Source organism: Mustelus asterias, chromosome 8 (assembly GCF_964213995.1).
Source record: "Mustelus asterias chromosome 8, sMusAst1.hap1.1, whole genome shotgun sequence".
Taxonomy (NCBI): domain Eukaryota; kingdom Metazoa; phylum Chordata; class Chondrichthyes; order Carcharhiniformes; family Triakidae; genus Mustelus; species Mustelus asterias.
In genome coordinates, this window is record NC_135808.1 from 3,356,849 (window position 1) to 3,378,386 (window position 21,538).

General features: G+C 46.0%; 2 protein-coding genes across 2 annotated transcripts in view; both read right to left on the minus strand.

The window, feature by feature from the left end:
- LOC144496741 (carnitine O-acetyltransferase-like) overlaps positions 1-1,913 on the minus strand; it is a 56,638-nt gene extending 54,725 nt beyond the window's left edge. Inside the window, exon 1 of the mRNA XM_078217253.1 lies at positions 1,519-1,913. Within this exon, the coding sequence (XP_078073379.1) occupies positions 1,519-1,776 (258 nt within the window). The 5' untranslated portion in view covers positions 1,777-1,913. The remainder of the gene's footprint in view (positions 1-1,518) is intronic.
- LOC144496746 (butyrophilin subfamily 1 member A1-like) overlaps positions 1-21,538 on the minus strand; it is a 284,881-nt gene that overhangs the window by 111,931 nt on the left and 151,412 nt on the right.

Consider the following 21,538-nt stretch of genomic DNA (forward strand, 5'->3'; position numbering starts at 1 on the left):
TGGGGGGGTGCAGCAGTGACTGGGGGGGGGTGCAGCAGTGACTGGGTGGGGGGTGCAGCAGTCAGTGGGTGGGTGTGCAGCAGTCAGTGGGTGGGGGTGCAGCAGTCAGTGGGTGGGGGGGGTGCAGCAGTGACTGGGGGGGCTGCAGCAGTCAGTGACTGGGGGGGGGTGCAGCAGTGACTGGGTGGGGGGGGTGCAGCAGTGACTGGGTGGGGGGGTGCAGCAGTGACTGGGTGGGGGGGGTGCAGCAGTCACTGGGGGGGGGGTGCAGCAGTCAGTGGGTGGGGGGGTGCAGCAGTCAGTGGGTGGGGGGGTGCAGCAGTGACTGGGGGGGGGTGCAGCAGTGACTGGGTGGGGGGTGCAGCAGTCAGTGGGTGGGTGTGCAGCAGTCAGTGGGTGGGGGGGCAGCAGTCAGTGGGTGGGGGGGGTGCAGCAGTGACTGGGGGGGCTGCAGCAGTCAGTGACTGGGGGGGGGTGCAGCAGTGACTGGGTGGGGGGGGTGCAGCAGTGACTGGGTGGGGGGGTGCAGCAGTGACTGGGTGGGGGGGGTGCAGCAGTCACTGGGGGGGGGGTGCAGCAGTCACTGGGTGGGGGGTGCAGCAGTGACTGGGTGGGGGGTGCAGCAGTGACTGGGTGGGGGGGATGCAGTCACTGGGTGGGGGGGGTGCAGTCACTGGGTGGGGGGGGTGCAGTCACTGGGTGGGGGGGGTGCAGTCACTGGGTGGGGGGGGTGCAGTCACTGGGTGGGGGGGGTGCAGTCACTGGGTGGGGGGGGGTGCAGTCACTGGGTGGGGGGGGGTGCAGTCACTGGGTGGGGGGGGGTGCAGTCACTGGGTGGGGGGGGTGCAGTCACTGGGTGGGGGGGTGCAGCAGTGACTGGGTGGGGGGGGTGCAGCAGTGACTGGGTGGGGGGGGTGCAGCAGTGACTGGGTGGGGGGGGTGCAGCAGTGACTGGGTGGGGGGGTGCAGCAGTGACTGGGTGGGGGGGGTGCAGTCACTGGGTGGGGGGGGTGCAGCAGTGACTGGGTGGGGGTGCAGCAGTCACTGGGTGGGGGGGGTGCAGCAGTGACTGGGTGGGGGGGGTGCAGCAGTGACTGGGTGGGGGGGTGCAGCAGTGACTGGGTGGGGGGTGCAGCAGTGACTGGGTGGGGGGTGCAGCAGTGACTGGGTGCGGGGTGGGGGTGCAGCAGTGACTGGGTGCGGGGTGGGGGTGCAGCAGTGACTGGGTGCGGGGTGGGGGTGCAGCAGTGACTGGGTGCGGGGTGGGGGTGCAGCAGTGACTGGGGGGACAGAAAGTTGGTGTTCAGTGTCAGTCCAGAGCTGAATGACACTCGGCACGTGTGAGCTGCTGGCTGTTTATTGTGAATCTCACAGGGTTGTAAGAGTTTGCTGAGGCTGTGGGAAAGAAAGCTGAGCTGAGCGGATACAGAAAATGTGCAACTTTTAACTTCCGCCCTGTAACGACTCTGAATTTTGCCAGAATGAAACAGGTTGTGAAATTGACAGGGGGAAACTCACCAAGAGGCGCCTGGCCGCCCTCAACATCATGATCGGCCTCTCCCGGGAAGCATTTACTCCACTGAGCCTGAGATTCAGAGAGAAAATCAAATCCTCACTTCCAGCTGCTGGAATCTGGCGGGGGATCTCGGATCTGCGAGGAAAGAGCCGGAGTTTAGAGTTCAGCAGAGCTCTCCTAACTTCCGTCTGCTGGGCGCCTCTGTCTGCATCCACAGTACAGGAGAGGGTCTGGAACGTGCAGGGGTGTCTGCAGATCATGGAGGCATTTGAACATTGGAGTGATTATTATTGCAATGCTATCTTTATGAATGTTTACACGCTTCTGGGGAGGAATGATTCTCAAAGCAATGCAACTCAGAGTGGGGTGAATTAAAAGCAAGCCTGGGTTTTAAATCAGATAATGGTTTTGTGGTTTATTTGCATCAGATCAGATCTTGTTGCGAAATGGATTGGTTTAATTCGTTAACAGTCAGTCACTCTGCCTCATGTACTCAGGGTTTTTTGTATTCAATCCCCTCCCTGTTGCAATGGTACAGTCCAGCAGGCGAAGCGCTTTTAATATCAAATGTCAACAAAGGCCAATATTAGCAAGGTCAGGCTGCAAATACCTTCCACACAAATGAAAGGCTGTTTACAGCTTGCCCCAGAGTCCAAACAGCACCCAAAATACAGTGATGGGCACAGGCAACAAGTGCAATTTGGATAGGTCTAATTATACAAAATACATCCCTTCAGGGTCCACAGCATTCCCCACAAGACATTGAACAGGCTGGAGTTTGGGTTGGTAAGGCGAGGAGGGTGGCCGGGAGCTTTTGGTTTGAGCTTTTGTTCAAAGCCGCTCTGTTATTTGCAGCATTTAATTGTGCACTTTGTTTGCCACGACAACTGCCTAACAGAATGTAATAAGACCACAAGATATAGGAGCAGAATTAGGCCATTCAGCCCATCGAGTCTGCTCTGCCATTTGATCATGGCTGATAAGTTTCTCAACCCCATTCTCCCACTTTTTCTCTGTAACCTATGATCCCCTTACCAATCAAGAACCTATCTATCTCTGCCTTCAATACACTTAATGACCTGGCCTCCACAGCTTTCTGTGGCAATGAATTCCACAGATTCATCACCCTCTGGCTGAAGATATTCCTCCTCATCTTGGCGCAAAGGGTTGTCCTTTTACTCTGATATTTGCTCAGAGTAAAAGGTGGTGGTTAATTAAACAACTCAAAGGAGGACGAGGTTCCACAAATATCTCCATCCTCAATGATGGAGCAGCCCAGCGCATTAGTGCAAAAGACAAGGATAAAACATTTGCGGCCGTCTTCAAACCAGAGGTACTGAGTGGACCACCTTCTCAAGAGCAATTAGGAATGGGCAACATGTACTGGCCTGGACAACAAAGCCCATGTGCTTTGAATGCAAATCATGATGGAGGTCCCCAGCATCACAGATTCCAGCCTTCAGCCAATTTGATTCACTCTGATATCAAAAAATGGCTGAAGACACAGGATACATACATATAGATACATAGAATATACATAGAACAGTACAGCACAGTACAGGCCCTTCGGCCCACGATGTTGTGCCGAACCTTTTCCGAAACCAAGATCAAGCTATCCCACTCCCTATCATTCTAGTGTGCTCCATGTGCCTATCCAATAACCACTTGAAAGTTCCTAAAGTGTCCGATTCCACTATCACAGCAGGCAGTCCATTCCGCACCCCAACCACTCCCTGAGTAAAGAACCTACCTCGTACATCCCCCCTATATCTTCCACCACGAACCTTATAGTTATGCCCCCTAGTAACAGTTACATCCACCCGAGGAAATAGTCTCTGAACGTCCACTCTGTCTATCCCCCTCATCATCTTATAAACCTCTATTAAGTCGCCTCTCATCCTCCTCCGCTCTAAAGAGAAAAGCCCTAGCTCCCTCAACCTTTCCTCATAAGACCTACCCTCCAAACCAGGCAGCATCCTGGTAAATCTCCTTTGCACTCTTTCCAGTGCTTCCACATCCTTCTTAAAGTGAGGTGGCCGGAACTGCACACAATATTCCAAATGTGGTCTCATCAAGGTCCTGTACAGTTGCAGCATAACCCCACGGCTCTTAAACTCAAACCCCCTGTTAATAAACGCTAACACACTAAAGGCCTTCTTCACGGCTCTATCCACTTGAGTGGCAACTTTCAGAGATCTGTGGATATGAACTCCAAGATCTCTCTGTTCTTCAGAACCCTACCTTTGACCCTGTAATCCGCATTCAAATTTGTCCTACCAAAATGAATCACCTCGCACTTATCAGGATTAAACGCCATCTGCCATTTTTCGGCCCAGCTCTGCATCCTATCAATGTCTCTTTGCAGCCTACAACAGCCCTCCACCTCATCCACTACTCCACCAATCTTGGTGTCATCAGCAAATTTACTGATCCACCCTTCAGCCCCCTCCTCCAAGTCATTTATAAAAATCACAAATAGCAGAGGACCCAGCACTGAACGTTGTGGTACACCGCTGGTAACTGGTCTCCAGTCTGAAAATTTACCATCCACCACCACCCTCTGTCTTCTATGAGATAGCCAGTTACTTATCCAATCGGCCAAATTTCCCTCTATCCCACACCTCCTTACTTTCTTCATGAGCCGACCATGGGGGACCTTATCAAACGTCTTACTAAAATCCATGTATATGACATCAACTGCTCTACCTTCATCAACACACTTAGTTACCTCCTCAAAAATTTCAATTAAATTTGTGAGGCAAGACTTACCCTTCACAAATCCGTGTTGACTATCCCAGATTAAGCTGCATCTTTCTAAATGGTCGTAAATCCTATCCCTCAGGACTTTTTCCATTAACTTATCGACCACCGAAGTAAGACTAACCGGCCTATAATTACCAGGGTCATTCCTATTTACTTTCTTGAACAGAGGAACAACATTCGCCACTCTCCAGTCCTCTGGCACTATCCCTGTGTGGAGATGCCGGCGTTGGACTGGGGTAAACACAGTAAGAAGTTTAACAACACCAGGTTAAAGTCCAACAGGTTTATTTGGTAGCAAAAGCCACACAAGCTTTCGGTGCCTTAAGCCCCTTCTTCAGGTGAGTGGGAATTCTGTTCATAAACAGGGCATATAAAGACACAGACTCAACTTACATGAATAATGGTTGGAATGCGAATACTTACAGCTAATAAAGTCTTTAAGATATAAACAATGTGAGTGGAGAGAGCATCAAGACAGGCTAAAGAGATGTGTATTGTCTCCAGACAGTGAGACTCTGCAGGTCCAGGCAAGCTGTGTGGGGATTACAAATAGTGTGACATGAACCCAATATCTCGGTTGAGGCCGTCCTCATGTGTGCAGAACTTGGCTATCAGTCTCTGCTCAGCGACTCTGCGCCGTCGTGTGTCGTGAAGGCCGCCTTGGAGAACGCTTACCCGAATATCAGAGGCCGAATGCCCGTGACCGCTGAAGTCTTCCCCAACAGGAAGAGAACAGTCTTGCCTGGTGATTGTCGAGCGGTGTTCATTCATTCGTTGTCACAGCGTCTGCATGGTTTCCCCAATGTACCATGCCTCGGGACATCCTTTCCTGCAGCATATCAGGTAGACAACGTTGGCCGAGTTGCAAGAGTATGTACCGTGTACCTGGTGGATGGTGTTCTCACGTGAGATGATGGTATCTGTGTCGATGATTCGGCCTCTGATATTCGGGTAAGGGTTCTCCAAGGCGGCCTTCACGACACACGACGGCGCAGAGTCGCTGAGCAGAACCTGATAGCCAAGTTCCACACACATGAGGACGGCCTCAACCGGGATATTGGGTTCATGTCACACGATTTGTAATCTCCACAGCTTGTCTGGACCTGCAGAGTCTCACTGTCTGGAGACAATACACATCTCTTTAGCCTGTCTTGATGCTCTCTCCACTCACATTGTTTACATCTTAAAGACTTTATTAGCTGTAAGTATTCGCATTCCAACCATTATTCATGTAAATTGAGTTTGTGTCTTTATATGCCCTGTTTGTGAACAGAATTCCCACTCACCTGAAGAAGGGGCTTGGGGCTCCGAAAGCTTGTGTGGCTTTTGCTACCAAATAAACCTGTTGGACTTTAACCTGGTGTTGTTAACCCTCTTACTGTGACTATCCCTGTGGACAGTGAGGACCCAAAGATCAAAGCCAAAGGCTCTGCAATGAAGGTAGAGCAGTTGATGTCATATACATGGATTTTAGTAAGACGTTTGATAAGGTCCCCAGATTTAAAGTTATTTACAAAAGCAACAAATGTGATTTGAGAAAAACCTTTGTCACACAGTGAATGGCTCTGGTTTGTAATGCACTGCCTGGAAGTGTGGTGGAGGCAGTTCAAGAGGACATTATATGATTATTTGTAGAAACAATGTTCAGGGGTATAGGGAAAAGGCAGGAGAATGGCACTAAGTAACATGTTCATTTGGAGAGCCAGTGCAAACATAATGGGTTCAATGGCCTCCTTCTGCACCGTAACAATTCTGTGATTCAAACTATACCACTTCATTCTATTCTGCATTAAATTTCTTCTGGTATGTGAACTTATAGTATCGGACATATGATCTGATAAATTCCCCATTCATAATAATTAATTATTTTTTCCTTATCGAATCCATCTTGTTCCCATTCCCCATTCGTCTTATTACAGTTTGAACTTCCTCCCAATGCTTTTTTGTGGTCATAACCAAAGAAAGTTTCCATAAGTGGAACAAGTCTTATATGAACTGAAACCTGCACCCTCTATACATGTGATGAGTGGAAAAGTACATCATGAAATTAGAACTTGCAACAACAACGTTGGCCGAGTTGCAAGAGTATGTATATTTATATAGTGAATTTAATGTAAAAAAATAGTCTTTGCGGAAAGTTGAGGAAAGTGACCGTTCAGCCAAAGATAGAGAGCGATTTGGAAAAGTGAACAAAGGTTTGGTCAATGATTTTAAGGAATGTTAAAGGAGGAGAGGGAGATAGAGAAATGGATGGGAGTAGAGAGAGAATTCCAGATCTTAGGCCTGTGCATCACAGAATCACTATTGTGCAGAAGGAGGCCATTCTGCCCATCAAGCCTGTACTGACAACAATCCCTCCCAGGCATTATCCCTGGAACCCCACACATTTACCCTGCTAACCCCCCTGACACGAAGGGGCAATTTATCATGGCCAATCCACCTGACTTACACATCTTGGAAGTGCAGGAGGAAACCCACGCAGACACAGGGAGAATGTGCAGACTCCACACAGAGTGGAGCACACCCGAGGCTAGAATCGAACCAAGTCCCTGGAGCTGTGAGGCAGCAGTGCTAGCCACTATGCCACCGTGCCACCATGTAGCTGAAGGCATGGTTACCAATGTCAGAGTAATTAAAATTGGCAGTGTGCAAGAGAGTTATGGGAGAACAGGCATCTTGAAAGGTTGTGGGGCTAGAGGAGATTACAGTTCATGATGAGACTTGAAAACAAGGATGATAACTTTAAAATCAATGCATGGCCGGACTGGGAACTAATGAACAGCGATCACATGGGTAAGTGGTATTTGGTATAAATTAGGAAGTTTTTCATAAGATGGAGGGAGGTCAGCCTGCAGATAATAGAGCAAAGTGAAATAGGTGCATTGTGAAATAACGTTTCCAACAAAGCCCATGTGAATATCAGCGTAGGTAATCAAAAACCTGGTCAAAGGTGTAGGGTTAAAGGAATTTGTTATAGTAGGAGAAAGAGATAGGGAGAGAGAGAGGTTGAGGTAGTCAATGGGATATAATTGAGCTCATCTCGTTTGAGATGGTCAATACTTGCCAACTGTAAGCTAACCCAAGTTTCTGTTCTAGGTTCGCACGCACTGTTTCATTATCAGAGAAATTATACATCAAGCTGAACTTTGCAATAGTCAATGAACAACCTAAGTTTTCTTTTATGACTATCATAACCACCCCTTCCGCCAAAACAAATATGATCTGTAGCCATAATGCCATTAAACCTGAAATGATACTGTCTGCCCTGAAAGTTGTTAACAACCGGTCATCTCAAAATTAAATTAGATTCCATTTTTCTCACATTTGGTTTCACTTCTTGCAAAACAGCAAGTTGCACTTTGAATTGTACTCTTTGAATGTGGCCTGTTTTAACTCTTTATAAAACAGGATAACGACCAAAGGATAGATTGTGCCAGGAGTAAATGATTAATTAGTGTGTTATGTAGCCTGAGCCATACACTGAGCTGCAGCTTCTAAAGACTATGTTGAGGTATCTAATCTCAGTCATGAGGCATTGGGAACCTGTAGCAGAGTCCCTGGATTAGGCTCTTCATTGTTTACTATCTATCTTTCTGGTGGCACATGAGTAGATGTGGTGATGTAATATCGTAGTGATAATGCTACTGGTCTAGAAATCCAAAGGCCTGGACTGAACACACAAGAAACATGACTTCAAATCCCACGCTGGCTGTTTGAGAATTTAAATTATTTAAAATAAAAAGGTGGCTTTGATAAAAGTGACCGTGAAGCTATCAAACTGTCATAAATACCCAACTGGTAAATGACACATGAATAGGCAGAGACTAGAGGGATACAGGCCACGTAGAGGCAAAAGGTCTTCAGTTTAGAAAGGCGTCATGTGTCAGTGCAGGCTTGGTGGGCCGAAGGGCCTGTTCCTGTGCTGTGCTGTTCTTTGTTCTTGTTCTTTGGTAGCAGCTCAGCCTCCATTGAGCTGAATCCTGAACCCTCTATTAGAGCCACGATGCAGAGATCACAGTAATTGAATTAGTATCTGCAAAACCCTGCATTTATGTAGCGCCTATAACAAAGGAAATCATTTTAAGAGATTCAACACATATGAAGAAAATGGACATTGAGAAAGAAGGAGTGACCTAAAATGGGAGCTATTTCCTGAGCCTATTGTTTTCAGTTCCTGTTCCAAACTCCATTCCCTGTTTTTAATTTGATTTATTATTGTCACATGTATTGGGATACAGTTAAAAGTATTAGTTCTTGCGCGCTATACAAAGCATACCGTTCATAGAGTACATAGGGAGAAGGAGAAAGAGTGCAGAACATAGTGTTGCAGTTACAGATAGAGTGAAGAGAAAGATCAACTTAATATAAAGTAGGTCCATTCAAGAGTCTGATGGCAGCAGGGAAGAAGCTGTTCTTGAGTCGGTTGGTACGTGTTTGCAGACTCTTGTATAGTTTTCCTGATGGAAGAAGGTGGAAGAGAGTATGTCCGGGGTATGTGGAGTCCTTAATTATGCCGGCTGCTTTGCCAAGTAAGTGGGAAGTGTAGATGGAGTCAATGGATGGGAGGCTGGTTTGCGTGATGGATTGGGCTATGTTCACAACATTTTGTAGTTTCTTGTGGGCTTGGGCAAAGCAGGAGCAATACCAAGCTGTGATACAACCAGAAAGAATGCTTTCTATGGTACATGACTCCATCCCTCACTCTTGCATCTGCCTGAGATTGACCCTGGTATGTGCTTCCAACCGTTTGTTCACACCATCACTAAGACTGCCTATTCCTAACTTTGCCACTCTGTTCACCCACTGCCAAATTGTTCATTCATGCCTTTGTCAGCTCTGGACTTGACTATTCAAACACATTTCTGGCTGGTCTTCCATTTTCAACCCTCTGTTATCTTGAGGTCATCTAAAACCCTGCTGCCGGTGTCCTAACTGGTACTAAGCGCCAATCCCCCTATCGTCCTCATACAAAGAACAAAGAACAAAGAAAATTATAGCACAAGAACAGGCCCTTCCGCCCTCCAAGCCTGCACCAACCATGTTGCCCGTCTTAACTAAAACCTCCTACTCTTCCGGGGACCATATCCCTCTATTCCCATCCTATTCGTGTATTTGTCAAGACATCCCTTAAAAGCCATTACCGTACTCGCTTCCACTACCTCCCCCGGCAGCGAGTTCCAGGCACCCACCACCCTCTGTGTAAAAGATCTGCCTCGTACATCTCCTTTAAACCTTGCCCCTCGCACCTTAAACCTGTGCCCCCTAATAATTGACTCTTCCACCCTGGGAAAAAGCTTCTGACTATCCACTCTGTCCATGCCTCTCATAATCTTGTAGACTTCTATCAGATCGCCCTTCAACCTCCGTCATTCCAGTGAGAACAAACCAAGTTTCTCCAGTCTCTCTTCATAGCTAATGCACTCCATACCAGGCAACATACTGGTAAACCTTTTCTGTATCCTCTCCAAAACCTCCACATCTTTCTGGTAGTGTGGCGACCAGAATTGAACACTATATTCCAAGTGCGGCCTAACTAAGGTTCTATAAAGCTGCAACATGACTTGCCAATTTTTAAACTCAGTGCCCCGGCCGATGAAGGCAAGCATGCCGTATGCCTTTTTGACTACCTTCTCCGTCTGCGTTGCCACTTTCAGTGACCTGTGTACCTATACACCCAGATCCCTTTGCCTATCAATACTCTTAAGAGTTCTGCCATTTACTGTATATTTCTTATCCTTATTAGACCTTCCAAAATGCATTACCTCACATTTGTCTGGATTAAACTCGATCTAACATCTCTCCGCCCAAGTCTCCAACCGATCTATACCCTGCTGTATCCTCTGATGGTCCTCATTGCTATCCGCAAATCCACCTTTGTGTCGTCCGCAAACTTACTAATCAAACCAGTTACATTTTCATCCAAATCATTTATACATATTACAAACAGCAAAAGTCCCAGCACTGATCCCTGAGGAACGCCACTTGTCACAGCCCTCCATTCAGAAACGCACCCTTCCGCAGCTACCCTCTGTCTTCTTTGACCGAGTAAGAAGTTTAACAACACCAGGTTAAAGTCCAACAGGTTTATTTGGTAGCCAAAAACTGTGTTTACCCCAGTCCAACACCAGCATCTCCACATCACTTCTTTGACCGAGCCAGTTTTATATCCACCTTGCCAGCTCACCTCTGATCCCATGCAACTTCGCCTTCTGCACCAGTCTGCCATGAGGGACCTTGTCAAAGGCCTTACTGAAGTCCATGTAGACAACATCCACTGCCCTATCCTCATCAATCATCTTCGTCACTTTCTCAAAAAACTTGATCAAGTTAGTGAGACACGACCTCCCCTTCACAAAACCGTGTTGCCTCTCACTAATACATCCACTTATTTCCAAGTGGGAATAAATCCTGTCTCGAAGAGTCCTCTCCAATAATTTCCCTACCACTGATGTAAGGCTCACAGGCCTGTAATTACCTAGATTACTCTTGCTACCCTTTTTAAACAAAGGAATAACATTGGCTATTCTCCAATCCTCTGGGACCTTCCCTGTTAATGGTATTTGCTATCAAATAAACCTGTTGGACTTTAACCTGGTGTTGTTAAAACTCTTACTACCTTCCCTGTAGCCAGTGAAGATACAAAGATTTCTCTCAAGGCCCCAGCAATTTCCTTCCTTGCCTTTCTCAGTATTCTGGGGTATATCCCATCAGGTCCTGGGGACTTGTCTACTTTAATGTTTCTCAAGAACCCCAATACCTCCTCCTTTTTGATCTCAACATGACTTAAAACTATCTACACACCCTTTCCCAGACTCATCATCCATCAAGTCCTTCTCTTTGGTGAATACTGACGCAAAGTACTCATTTAATACCTTGCCCATTTCCTCTGGCTCCACGCACAGATTCCCTCCCTTGTCCTTGAGTGGGCCAACCCTCTCCCTGGCTACCCTCTTGCTCTTTATATATGTTTAAAAAGCCTTGGGATTTTCCTTAATCCTGCTGGCCAATGCTTTTTCATGACCCTTTTAGCTGACCTACTTCAGCTTTGGTCAAATAACAAGCCAAATCTAAAATTCTGATCTTTGTTTACAACTCCCTCCATAGTCACTCATTCCCTGTCTCTATAATCTCTTCCAGCCTCATGACTCTCTGAGATAGCTGCACTGATCTAATTCTGGTCTCTTGTACATCCCTAATTTTGATCGCTCCATCAAAGAATCATAGAATCTTTACAGCGCAGAAGGAAGCCATTTGGTCCATCGAATCTGCACCAACTCTCTGACAAAGTATCTTACCCAGGCCCTCTGCCCTATCGTAACCTCACGTATTTACTGCACTAATCCCCTTAGCCTACACATCTTTGGACACTAAAAGGCAATTCAGCACGGCCAATCCACCTAACCTGCACATCTTTGGACTATGGGATGAAACCGGAGCACCCGGAGGAAATCCACATAGACACGGAGAGAGTGTGCAAACTCCACACAGACAGTCACCAAAGCCAGAATTGAACCTGGGTCCTGGCGCTCTGAGGCAGCAATACTAACCATTGTGACAGCATGCCTCTCCTCTTTGGTGTCCGTGCCTTCAGCTGTCTAAGCCCTAACCTCTGAAAATCCCTGCCTCCCATCCCTCGAGGTCACTTTACGACACTTCTTAAAACCTACCGCTTTGATGATTTGATCTCCTTATGTGGCTTGGTGTCATATTTTGTTTTATAATGTTCCCAGGGAAGTGCCTTGGGATATTTTATTTTGTTAAAAGTGAAGGTAATAACAATGTTGTTGTTGATTTTATTCCCAGTTGACTCATAAGGTTAACATCTGCCATCAAGACTAAAGATATGAACCGCCCTGCGATTTACATGTTAGAACCATGGGTGGAATTCTCCCGTCCTGCCCGCCACGGGAATCGTAGTGGGCAGGGAGCGGGCCATGCAAAGACCCATTGACCTTGGGCAGGATTCTCCAGTTTTGTCTTTAAAGTCCAATCTCACTTTAATAACTCGTTGTTGGAAGTGTAGCTATTTAAAATCAATTGGCTGCAGTGACAGATGGAAATTGGAATGTCTACCGTGAATTTTAACTTCCTGTTATGGAATCTCCTAACCAGCTGAACCATTATAAATTTTAGATAGTTTTCATCAAACAACTTCACAATGCTGTCGTTGAACCACAAAGAATGTTGTAGGAGTCATTTAAACCTGCCCAGGAAACTGGGTCCAAGTTCAGGTTGGGCTTCACAAGCTGAACAATTGTGGAATCAGAGTGATACTGACTGAGATGTTAATTCCAACCCATCCTGTGGATTTTCGACCCAGTAAGTTAGGTAAAAATAACTGTTCATCGTATGGGTTGGTTTAGCTTAGTTGGTTGGACGGTTGGTTCGTGAAGCAGAGTGACGCCAACAACATGGGTTCAATTCCTATACCAGCTGAGATTATCCATGAGGTTATCTCAATCTGGCCCCTCACCTGAGGTGTAGTGACCCTCAGGTTAAATCACCACCAGTCAGATCTCTCTCTCTCAACTGAGACTTTGATGACTTTCACTGCCCATCGTGCCTATTATAAACAGGATTCTCTTACCACTTCTTGTGTGTTGAAAATGACACTTGGTCCCTCAGGAACTAGGCCTCAGGCCCAAATGTGATGCTCAGTGAACCAAAGAAATGATAGGTCTGATTTTTATTGTAAAATCTCTAAAGGATGCAAAGAATAATAGAATTGATATGAGGTTTGGCAATACATAAGGAATAGGAACAGGAGTAAGCTACTTAGCCCCTTGGCCCTGCTCCCCCCCTTTAATAAGATCATGGTTTTCTTTTTATTTGTTTATGGATGTTGGTGTCACTGGCTGGGCCAGCATTTATTGCCCATCCCTGAGGGCATTTAAGAGTCTTCAACATTGCTGTGGATCTGGAGTCACATATCGGATGACAGATTTCCTTCCCTAAAGGACAAGATGGGTTTTTACAATAACCAACAATGTTTTCATGGTCATCAGTAGACTTTTAATTCCAGATTTTTATTGAATTCAAATCTAACCATCTGCCACATTCGAGATTCGAACTGAGTCCTCGGAGCATTCTCTGGAATGGCAGTCTAGTGACAATACCACTATGCCTCAGTCACCCCAATTTCTTGTCTTCCCCCCAGAACTATTGACTCTCTTTTAGATGAACAATCTGAACCGTGAATATACAGGTACCGGATCCCATACCTGGCAAGGTCAGGACTGGTTTGTGTCGGATATGGGGATTTTCCAGATTGTGGCACTGGGGTCGAAGAGAGATGGGTAATAGGTTGGACCCAAAGAACAAGGGATTAGTGCATCATGACCCGGAACTTAGAACAGAACTTGGATTAACATGCAGTTGGAGGGGTACATCAGACTTTTGAATGGATCTACCATATATTAAGCTGATCTTTCTCTACACCCTAACTATGACTGTAATACTACATTCTGCACTCTCTCCTTTCCTTCACCCCTATGTACTCAATGAATGGTATACTTTGTCTGTATAGCACACAAGAAACAATAATTTTCACTGTATACTAATACATATATGATAATAATAAATCAAATCAAAAACAGGGAATGGAGTTTGGAACAGGAACTAAAAGCAATAGGCTGAGTAGGTATCTCCCACTTTAGGTCACTCTTTCTTTCTCAATGTCCATTTTCCTCATACGTGTTGAATCTCTTCAAACTATTTTCTATGTCAAAAGCGCTATATAAATTCAGGGTTTTGCAGGTACTAATTTCAATTACTGTGATCTCTCCATTGTTGTTGTAATGGAGGGTGCAGGATTCAACTCAGTGGAGATTGAGCTGCTTTCTGACCACAAATCAAAGAACAAGAACAAAGAACAGTGCAGCACAGGAACAGGCCCTTTGGCCCACCAAGCCTGCACTGATACATGACACCTTTCTAAACTGAAGACCTTTTGCCTCTACGCAGTCCGTATCCCTCTAGTCCCTGCCTATCTATGTATCATGTACCAGTTTATGACAATCTGACAGTTTCATGGTCACTTTTACCAAAGTCACCTTTCTATTTTGAAGAATTTAAATTCTCAAATAGCCAGAGTGGGATTTGAAGTCATGTTTCTTGTATGTTCAGTCCAGGCCTTTGGATTACTAGGCCAGTATCATTATCACTACAATATTACATCACCACATCTACTCATGTGCCACCAGAAAGATAGATAGTAAATAACAAAGAGCCCAATCCAGGGACTCTGCTACAGGTTCCCAATGCCTCATGACTGAGATTAGATACCTTAACACAGTGTTTAGGGGCTGCAGCTCAGTGTATGGCTCAGGCAACATAACAGACTAATTAATCATTTACTCCTGGCATAATCTATTCTTTAGTTGTTTTCCTCACTTTTGTAAAGAGTTAAAAAGGGCCATACTCAAAGAGTACAATTCAAAGTGCAACTTGCTGTTTGCAAGAAATGAAACCAAATGTGAGAAAAATGGAATCTAATTTAAGTTTGAGGTGACCGGTTGTTAACAATTTTCAGGGCAAACGGTATCATTTCAGGTTTTATGGCATTATGGCTACAGATCATATTTGCTTTGGTGGAAGGAGTGGTTATGATAGTCATAAAAAAAACACTTAGGTTGTTCACTGACTATAATAACTCCAGGTGTTAGCCGTAAAGGAACAGTGCTTTATTGTACAAAATAAAGTAAACCACAAGCCTGTGGTGAACACAACCAGGTCCCAACTGGGACAATGGACTAATGGACCCACTCAAGGGCCTGCTTTATACAGGGCTCAGTTTACAAGCTCCACCTGGTTGGTTAATTACCAATCCCCAGGGAGCTTGTATTCAACAAGTCCTACATGTAAGCCAATCAGTGATTTCCCCATGCTAGTCATGGGGGTTATCACACTGACTATTCTGCAAAGTTCAGTTCGATGTACAATTTCTCTGATGATGAATTAGCAAGTGTGAACTTAAACAGAACTTGGATTAATATACAGTTGGCAGATAGTGACCATCTCAATCAAGAGGAAGCTCAATTATATCCCATTAACTACCTCAACCTCTCTCTCCTACTATAAGAAATTCCTTTAACCCTGCATCTTTGACCAAGTATTTGGTTACCTGCAGTGATATTCACATGGGCTTGCTGGAAAATGTAATTTCACAATGCACCTATTTCATTTTGTTTTGTTATCTGCAGGCTGACCTCCCATCCTCCATCTTATATACACTTCATGAGGTGGTCCAAACTCTGCAGATATTTCCTAACTCACACTGAGTCCCATCCACCCATTTACCTATGTGATCACTGACCTCCATTAGTTCTCAGTCCAGCAAAAGTTATCATCCTTGTTTTCAAATTTCTTCATGACCAGTAATCTCCTCTAGCCCCATAATCGTTCGAGATTCATGTTCTCCCACAAACCTCCGCAACATCATCAGGAAAAAGATACAAAAGTCTGAGGTCATGAGTTATAGGCAAGTAGTTACACCGGGGCCTCAGGGGGGAGACATGTGGGTCACAGTTATGAGGAGTAAAGGTCATAAGGGTAACGTACCAGAGAGTATTCCAGTGGCTGTCTCTCATAATAGGAAGTGCTCGGAGACAGGTGTGAGAGGGGAGGGGAGTGAGCAATTAGTGGTGGGGTCACCTGTGGTTGTCCCCCTCCAAAGCAAGTATATTGTTTTGGAGAGTGTGGAGGAGGATGACTATCCAGGGGTAAGCCACAGTGACCAGGTCACTGGCACACAGTCAGGCTCTGTGGCCCGGAAAGGAAAGAGAGGGATTAGGAGAGCAATAGTGGTGGGGGACGCGTCGGTTAGAGGCACGGACAGGCGATTCTGTGGGTGCGAACAGGACTCCAGGATGGTAGTCTGCCTATCTGGTGCTGGGGTACTGGATGTCTCCAAGCAGATAGGAGGCATATTAAAAGGGGAGGATAAAGAAACGGATGTCATTGTACACATTAGTGCAAATGACGTAGATAGGAAGAGCAGGGGGATCCTACGAGAGCAATTCAGGGAGTTGGGAAATAGGCTAAAAAGTAGGGCCTCCAGGGTGGCCATCTCTGGGCTGCTCCCAATGCCTAGGGCCAGTGAGGCTAGGAATAGGGAGATAGTACAATTGAACACTTGGCTAAAGGACTGGTCCAGGAGAGAGGGCTTCATATTCCTGGATCACTGGGAAGTTTTCAAGAGAGGAGGGCACCTGTACAAGAACGACGGGTCACAACTAAATTGGAAGGGCACGAATATCCTGGTTGGGAGTTTTGCTAGTGCAGTTTGGGTGGGTTTAAACTAATATGGCAGGGGGGTGGGGATCAAAAAATTATGTCTACAAGTGTAGAGGCTGGGGACGAGCTTGGGGCCAGGACAAGGCTGGCAAAGAAGAAGAGCACTCTGGGGGAGGATGACCTCACTGGGTCTGGAGGTCTGGAGTGCATCTGCCTCAATGCAAGGAGCGTAGCAGGTAAGACAGACGAACGTAGGGCCTTAATGCTTATGAGGAATTTGGATGTGGTTGCGGTGACAGAGACTTGGTTGAAAGAGGGACAGGACTGGCAACTGAATATTCCGGGGTACAAGTGTTTTAGGCGAGACAGAGGAGGGGCCAAAAGAGGTGGGGGAGTAGCAGTATTAGTTAGAGAGCATATTACAACGGTGCAGAGGGAGGACAATTCAGAGGGATCGTGTAATGTGTCACTGTGGGTGGAGCTCAGAAACAGGAAGGGCGCAGTCACTATGTTGGGGGTATACTACAGGCCCCCCAACAGCCCAAGGGAAGTGGAAGAACGGATATGTCAGGAGATAATGGATAGGTGCAGGAAAAATAGGGTTGTTGTAGTGGGAAACTTCAATTTCCCTGTTATAGACTGGAAATCGCGTAGGGCTGGGAGTCTGAATGGGGAGGAATTTGTAAAATGCATACAGGAAGGTTCTTTGGAACAATATGTAGATAGCCCGACTAGAGAGGGTGCTATACTGGACCTAGTACTGGGGAATGAGCCCGGTCAGGTCTTCAAAGTTTCGGTAGGGGAACATGTGGCAAATAGTGACCACAATTCTGTTAGCTTTAGGATAGTGATGGAAAAGGATGAGTGATGTCCCAAGGGTAAGGTGTTGGATTGGGGGAAGGCTAACTTTAGTGGGATTAGGCAGAAAGTGGCAGTTGTTGATTGGGAGAGGCTGTTTGAGGGTAAATCCACATCTGGCATGTGGGAGTCTTTTAAGGAACAGTTGTTAGGGCTGCAGGATAGGCATGTGCCTGTAAAAAAGAAGGATAGGAAGGGTAGGATTCGAGAACCGTGAATAACCAGGGAAATTGAGGGATTGGTCAAAAAGAAAAGAGAGGCGTACGTTAGGTCCAGGCAGCTAAAAACGGAGGGAGCTCTGGAGGAATACAAAGAAAGTAGGAAAGAACTCAAACGAGGAATGAGAAGGGCAAAAAGGGGTCACGAAATGTCCTTGGCAGACAGGATTAAGGAGAATCCCAAGGCATTTTATTCATACGTTAGGAACAAAAGGGTTGTCAGGGAAAAAAATCGGACCTCTCGGGGACAAAAGTGGGGAATTATGTTTAGAGCCCAAAGAAGTAGGGGAGATCCTAAATGAATACTTTGCGTCGGTATTCACAAAGGAGAGTGATGTGTTGACTGGGAGTGTCTCGGAGGGGAGTGTTGACCCGTTAGAGAAAATCTCCATTACAAGGGAGGAAGTGTTAGGTTTTTTAGGGAATATAAAGACTGACAAATCCCCAGGGCCTGATGGAATCTATCCAAGGCTGCTCAGGGAGACAAGAGATGAAATCGCTGGACCTCTGACGCAAATCTTTGTCTTGTCACTGGACACAGGTGAGATCCCAGAGGATTGGAGGATAGCTAATGTGGTCCTGTTATTTAAGAAGGGTAGGAAGGATAACCCGGGAAATTATAGGCCGGTGAGCTTGACGTCCGTGGTGGGGAAGTTGTTGGAGAGGATTCTTAGAGATAGGATGTATGCGCATTTAGAAAGGAATACACTCATTCATGATAGTCAGCATGGTTTTGTGAGAGGGAGGTCATGCCTCACTAACCTGGTGGAGTTTTTTGAAGAAGTGACTAGAATGGCTGATGAGGGATGTCGTCTATATAGACTTTAGTAAAACGTTTGACAAAGTCCCTCATGGGATAAAGGGGGAGGTGGCTCGATGGGTGGAGAACTGGCTTGGTCACAGAAGACAGAGGGTGGTAGTGGAAGGGTCTTTTTCCGGCTGGATGCCTGTGACTAGTGGTGTTCTGCAGGGCGCTGTATTGGGACCTCTGCTGTTTGTGATTTATATAAACGATCTGGAAGTAGGTGTAACTGGGGTGATCAGTAAGTTTGCGGACGACACGAAAATGGCTGGACATGCAGATAGTGAGGAACATTGTCAGAGGCTACAGAAGGATATAGATAGACTGGAAATTTGGGCAAAGAAATGGCAGATGGAGTTCAATCCAGATAAATGCGAAGTGATGCATTTTGGTAGAACTAACGTAGGGGGGGAGCTATACGATAAATGGCAGAACCATAAAGGGTGTAGATACGCAGAGGGACCTGGGTGTGCAAGTCCACAGATCTTTGAAGGTGACGTCACAGGTGGAGAAGGTAGTGAATAAGGCATCTGGCATGCCTTTATAGGACGGGGCATAGAGTATAAAAGTTGGGCTCTGATGTTGCAGTTGTATAGAACGTTGGTTCGGCCGCATTTGGAATACTGCGCCCATTTCTGGTTGCCACACTACCAGAAGGACGTGGAGGCTTTAGAGAGAGTGCAGAGGAGGTTTGCCAGGATGTTGCCTGGTATGGAAGGGCTTAGTTATGAGGAGCGATTGGGATTGTTCTCACTGGAAAGACGGAGGATGAGGGGTGATCGAATAGAGGTGTATAAAATTATGAAAGGCATAGATAGGGTGAACGGTGGGAAGCTTTTTCCCAGGTCGGTGGTGACGTTCACGAGGGGTCATAGGTTCAAGGTGAGGGGGGGGGGGGGGGGATTAACACGGATATCAGAAGGACGTATTTTACACAGAGGGTGGTGGGGGTCTGGAATGCGCTGCCGGGCAAGGTGGTGGAGGCGGACACACTGGGAACGTTTAAGACTTATCTAGATAGCCACATGAATGGAGTGGGAATGGAGGGATACAAAAGAATGGTCTAGTTTGGACCAGGGAGCGGCGCGGGCTTGGAGGGCCGAAGGGCCTGTTCCTGTGCTGTATTGTTCTTTGTTCTTTGTTTGTCATGTACCAACCTACTCAAGAACACCTTCTTCCCTGCTGCCATCAAACTTTTGAATGGACCTACGTTATATTAAGTTGATCTTTCTCTACACCCTAGCTGGGACTGTAACACTATATTCTTCACCCTCTCATTTTCGCTCCCCTAAGTACTCAATGAATGGAATGCTTTGTCTGTATAGCGCACAAGAAACAATACTTTTCACTGTATCCCAATAAATGTGACAATAATGAATCAAATCAAATCAAAGGTGTGATCTCACCAATGTCCACTACAAGTAGCATAACTTCCCTATTTTTATACTCCATCCACCTTGCAATAAAGGCCAATATTCCATTTTTGCTTTCCTGTTAACTTTCTTCACCTCAATGTTAACTTCTTGATATTCATACACAAGGATTCCCAGATCTCTCTGTGCTGCAGCATTCTGCAATCTCCGCCTATTTAAATAATATTCTACTTTACTATTCTTCCTGACAAAATAGACAACCTCACATTTTCCCACATTATACTCCACCTACCAAACACTTAACCCATCTATTCACCTTTGCATACTCTTCGTATTCTCCTCACAACATGTGTTCCTACCTATCTTTCCATCATTATGGAAAGATTTGGCTACAATGTAGTCTGTCTCTTCATCAACGTCATTGATATAGATTGTGAGTAGTTGAGGTCCCAGCACTGATCCCAATGGTACCCCACTAGTTACAGTTTGCCATCCTGAAAATGTTCCATTTATCCCGCCTCTTGGTTTCCGGATAGTTAATCAATCCTGTTTCCATGCTAATAGCTTATCCCCATCACCATGAATTCTTATCTTGTGCAGTAACATTTTGTGTGGCACCTTATTGAATGCGTTTTGGAAATCCAAATACACCACATTTACTGGTTCCCCTTTATCCACCCTGCTTGTTCCATGCTCAAAGAATTCCAATTGATTTGTCAAACATGGTATCCCTTTGTTGAATCATGTTGGCTCTGCCTGATTGGATTATGATTTTCTAAATATCCTGATGGGATTCTAAGTCCTTTCCCAATAACCGATGTTTGGCTAATGGGTATCAGCATTCTGTCTCCCTCTTTTCTTGAACAGAGGTGTTGCATCTGTGGTTTGTCAATCTGCTGCGGCTTTTCCCAAACTTCAGGAATTTTGGAACATTACAAAAAATGCATCCACTATCTCAGCAAGTTCCTGGGGTCATCAGGTCCAGGAGACTTGCCAGCCTTCAGTTCCCATTAGTTTTGCTAGTGTATTTACAAGTGTAGTTTTCTTTGAGCCATCAGGAGATTATTGTTAAACTATGAGTAATTTCATTGGTAGTTGTGGTGTTTCATTGTTTATTGAATGTAAATTAGTGAGTGTCAGCTCAGTGGGTACCACTCCTGACAAGCTCAGGGACCACAGCATAGAAATCCAGATTGATTCTCCAGCTACTATAGGGGGTGCTGCACTGCCAGGGGTGCTGCCTTTCAGGTTAAATGTTAAATTGGGGTCCCATCTTCCCTCTTAAGCAGACACAAAGGACCCCATGGCATTATTTTGAAGAAGAGCAGGGGGAGGGGTCATCCCTGTCCAATATTTATTCCTCAGCCAACATCATTGTTATGATGACCACAAAAGCCATGGGGAACCATCACGAAAGCTCCCCATGGGCTTGGTGGAATACTTGCTGCCTTATTGAGTGAGCGGAGGGCTTGGCAATGGGAAGACGCCAGCAGGGATTCTTCAACTTGTAACTTTTCCCAGACTGGAATTGTAGGTCCTGATGTGAAGACTATCTGACTGTAAGCCACATGACGAAGGAGCAGCGCTCCGAAAGCTTATGGTATTTGCTACCAAATAAACATGTTGGACTTTAACCTGGTGTTGTGAGACTTCTTACTGTAAGCCACAGGAGCAGCCTTTTCCTTTGGTGCACAAACAGGGGGTTGGTGACAGGAAACTTGCGTTCGGCGGCACGGTAGCACAGTGGTTAGCACTGCTGCTTCACAGCTCCAGG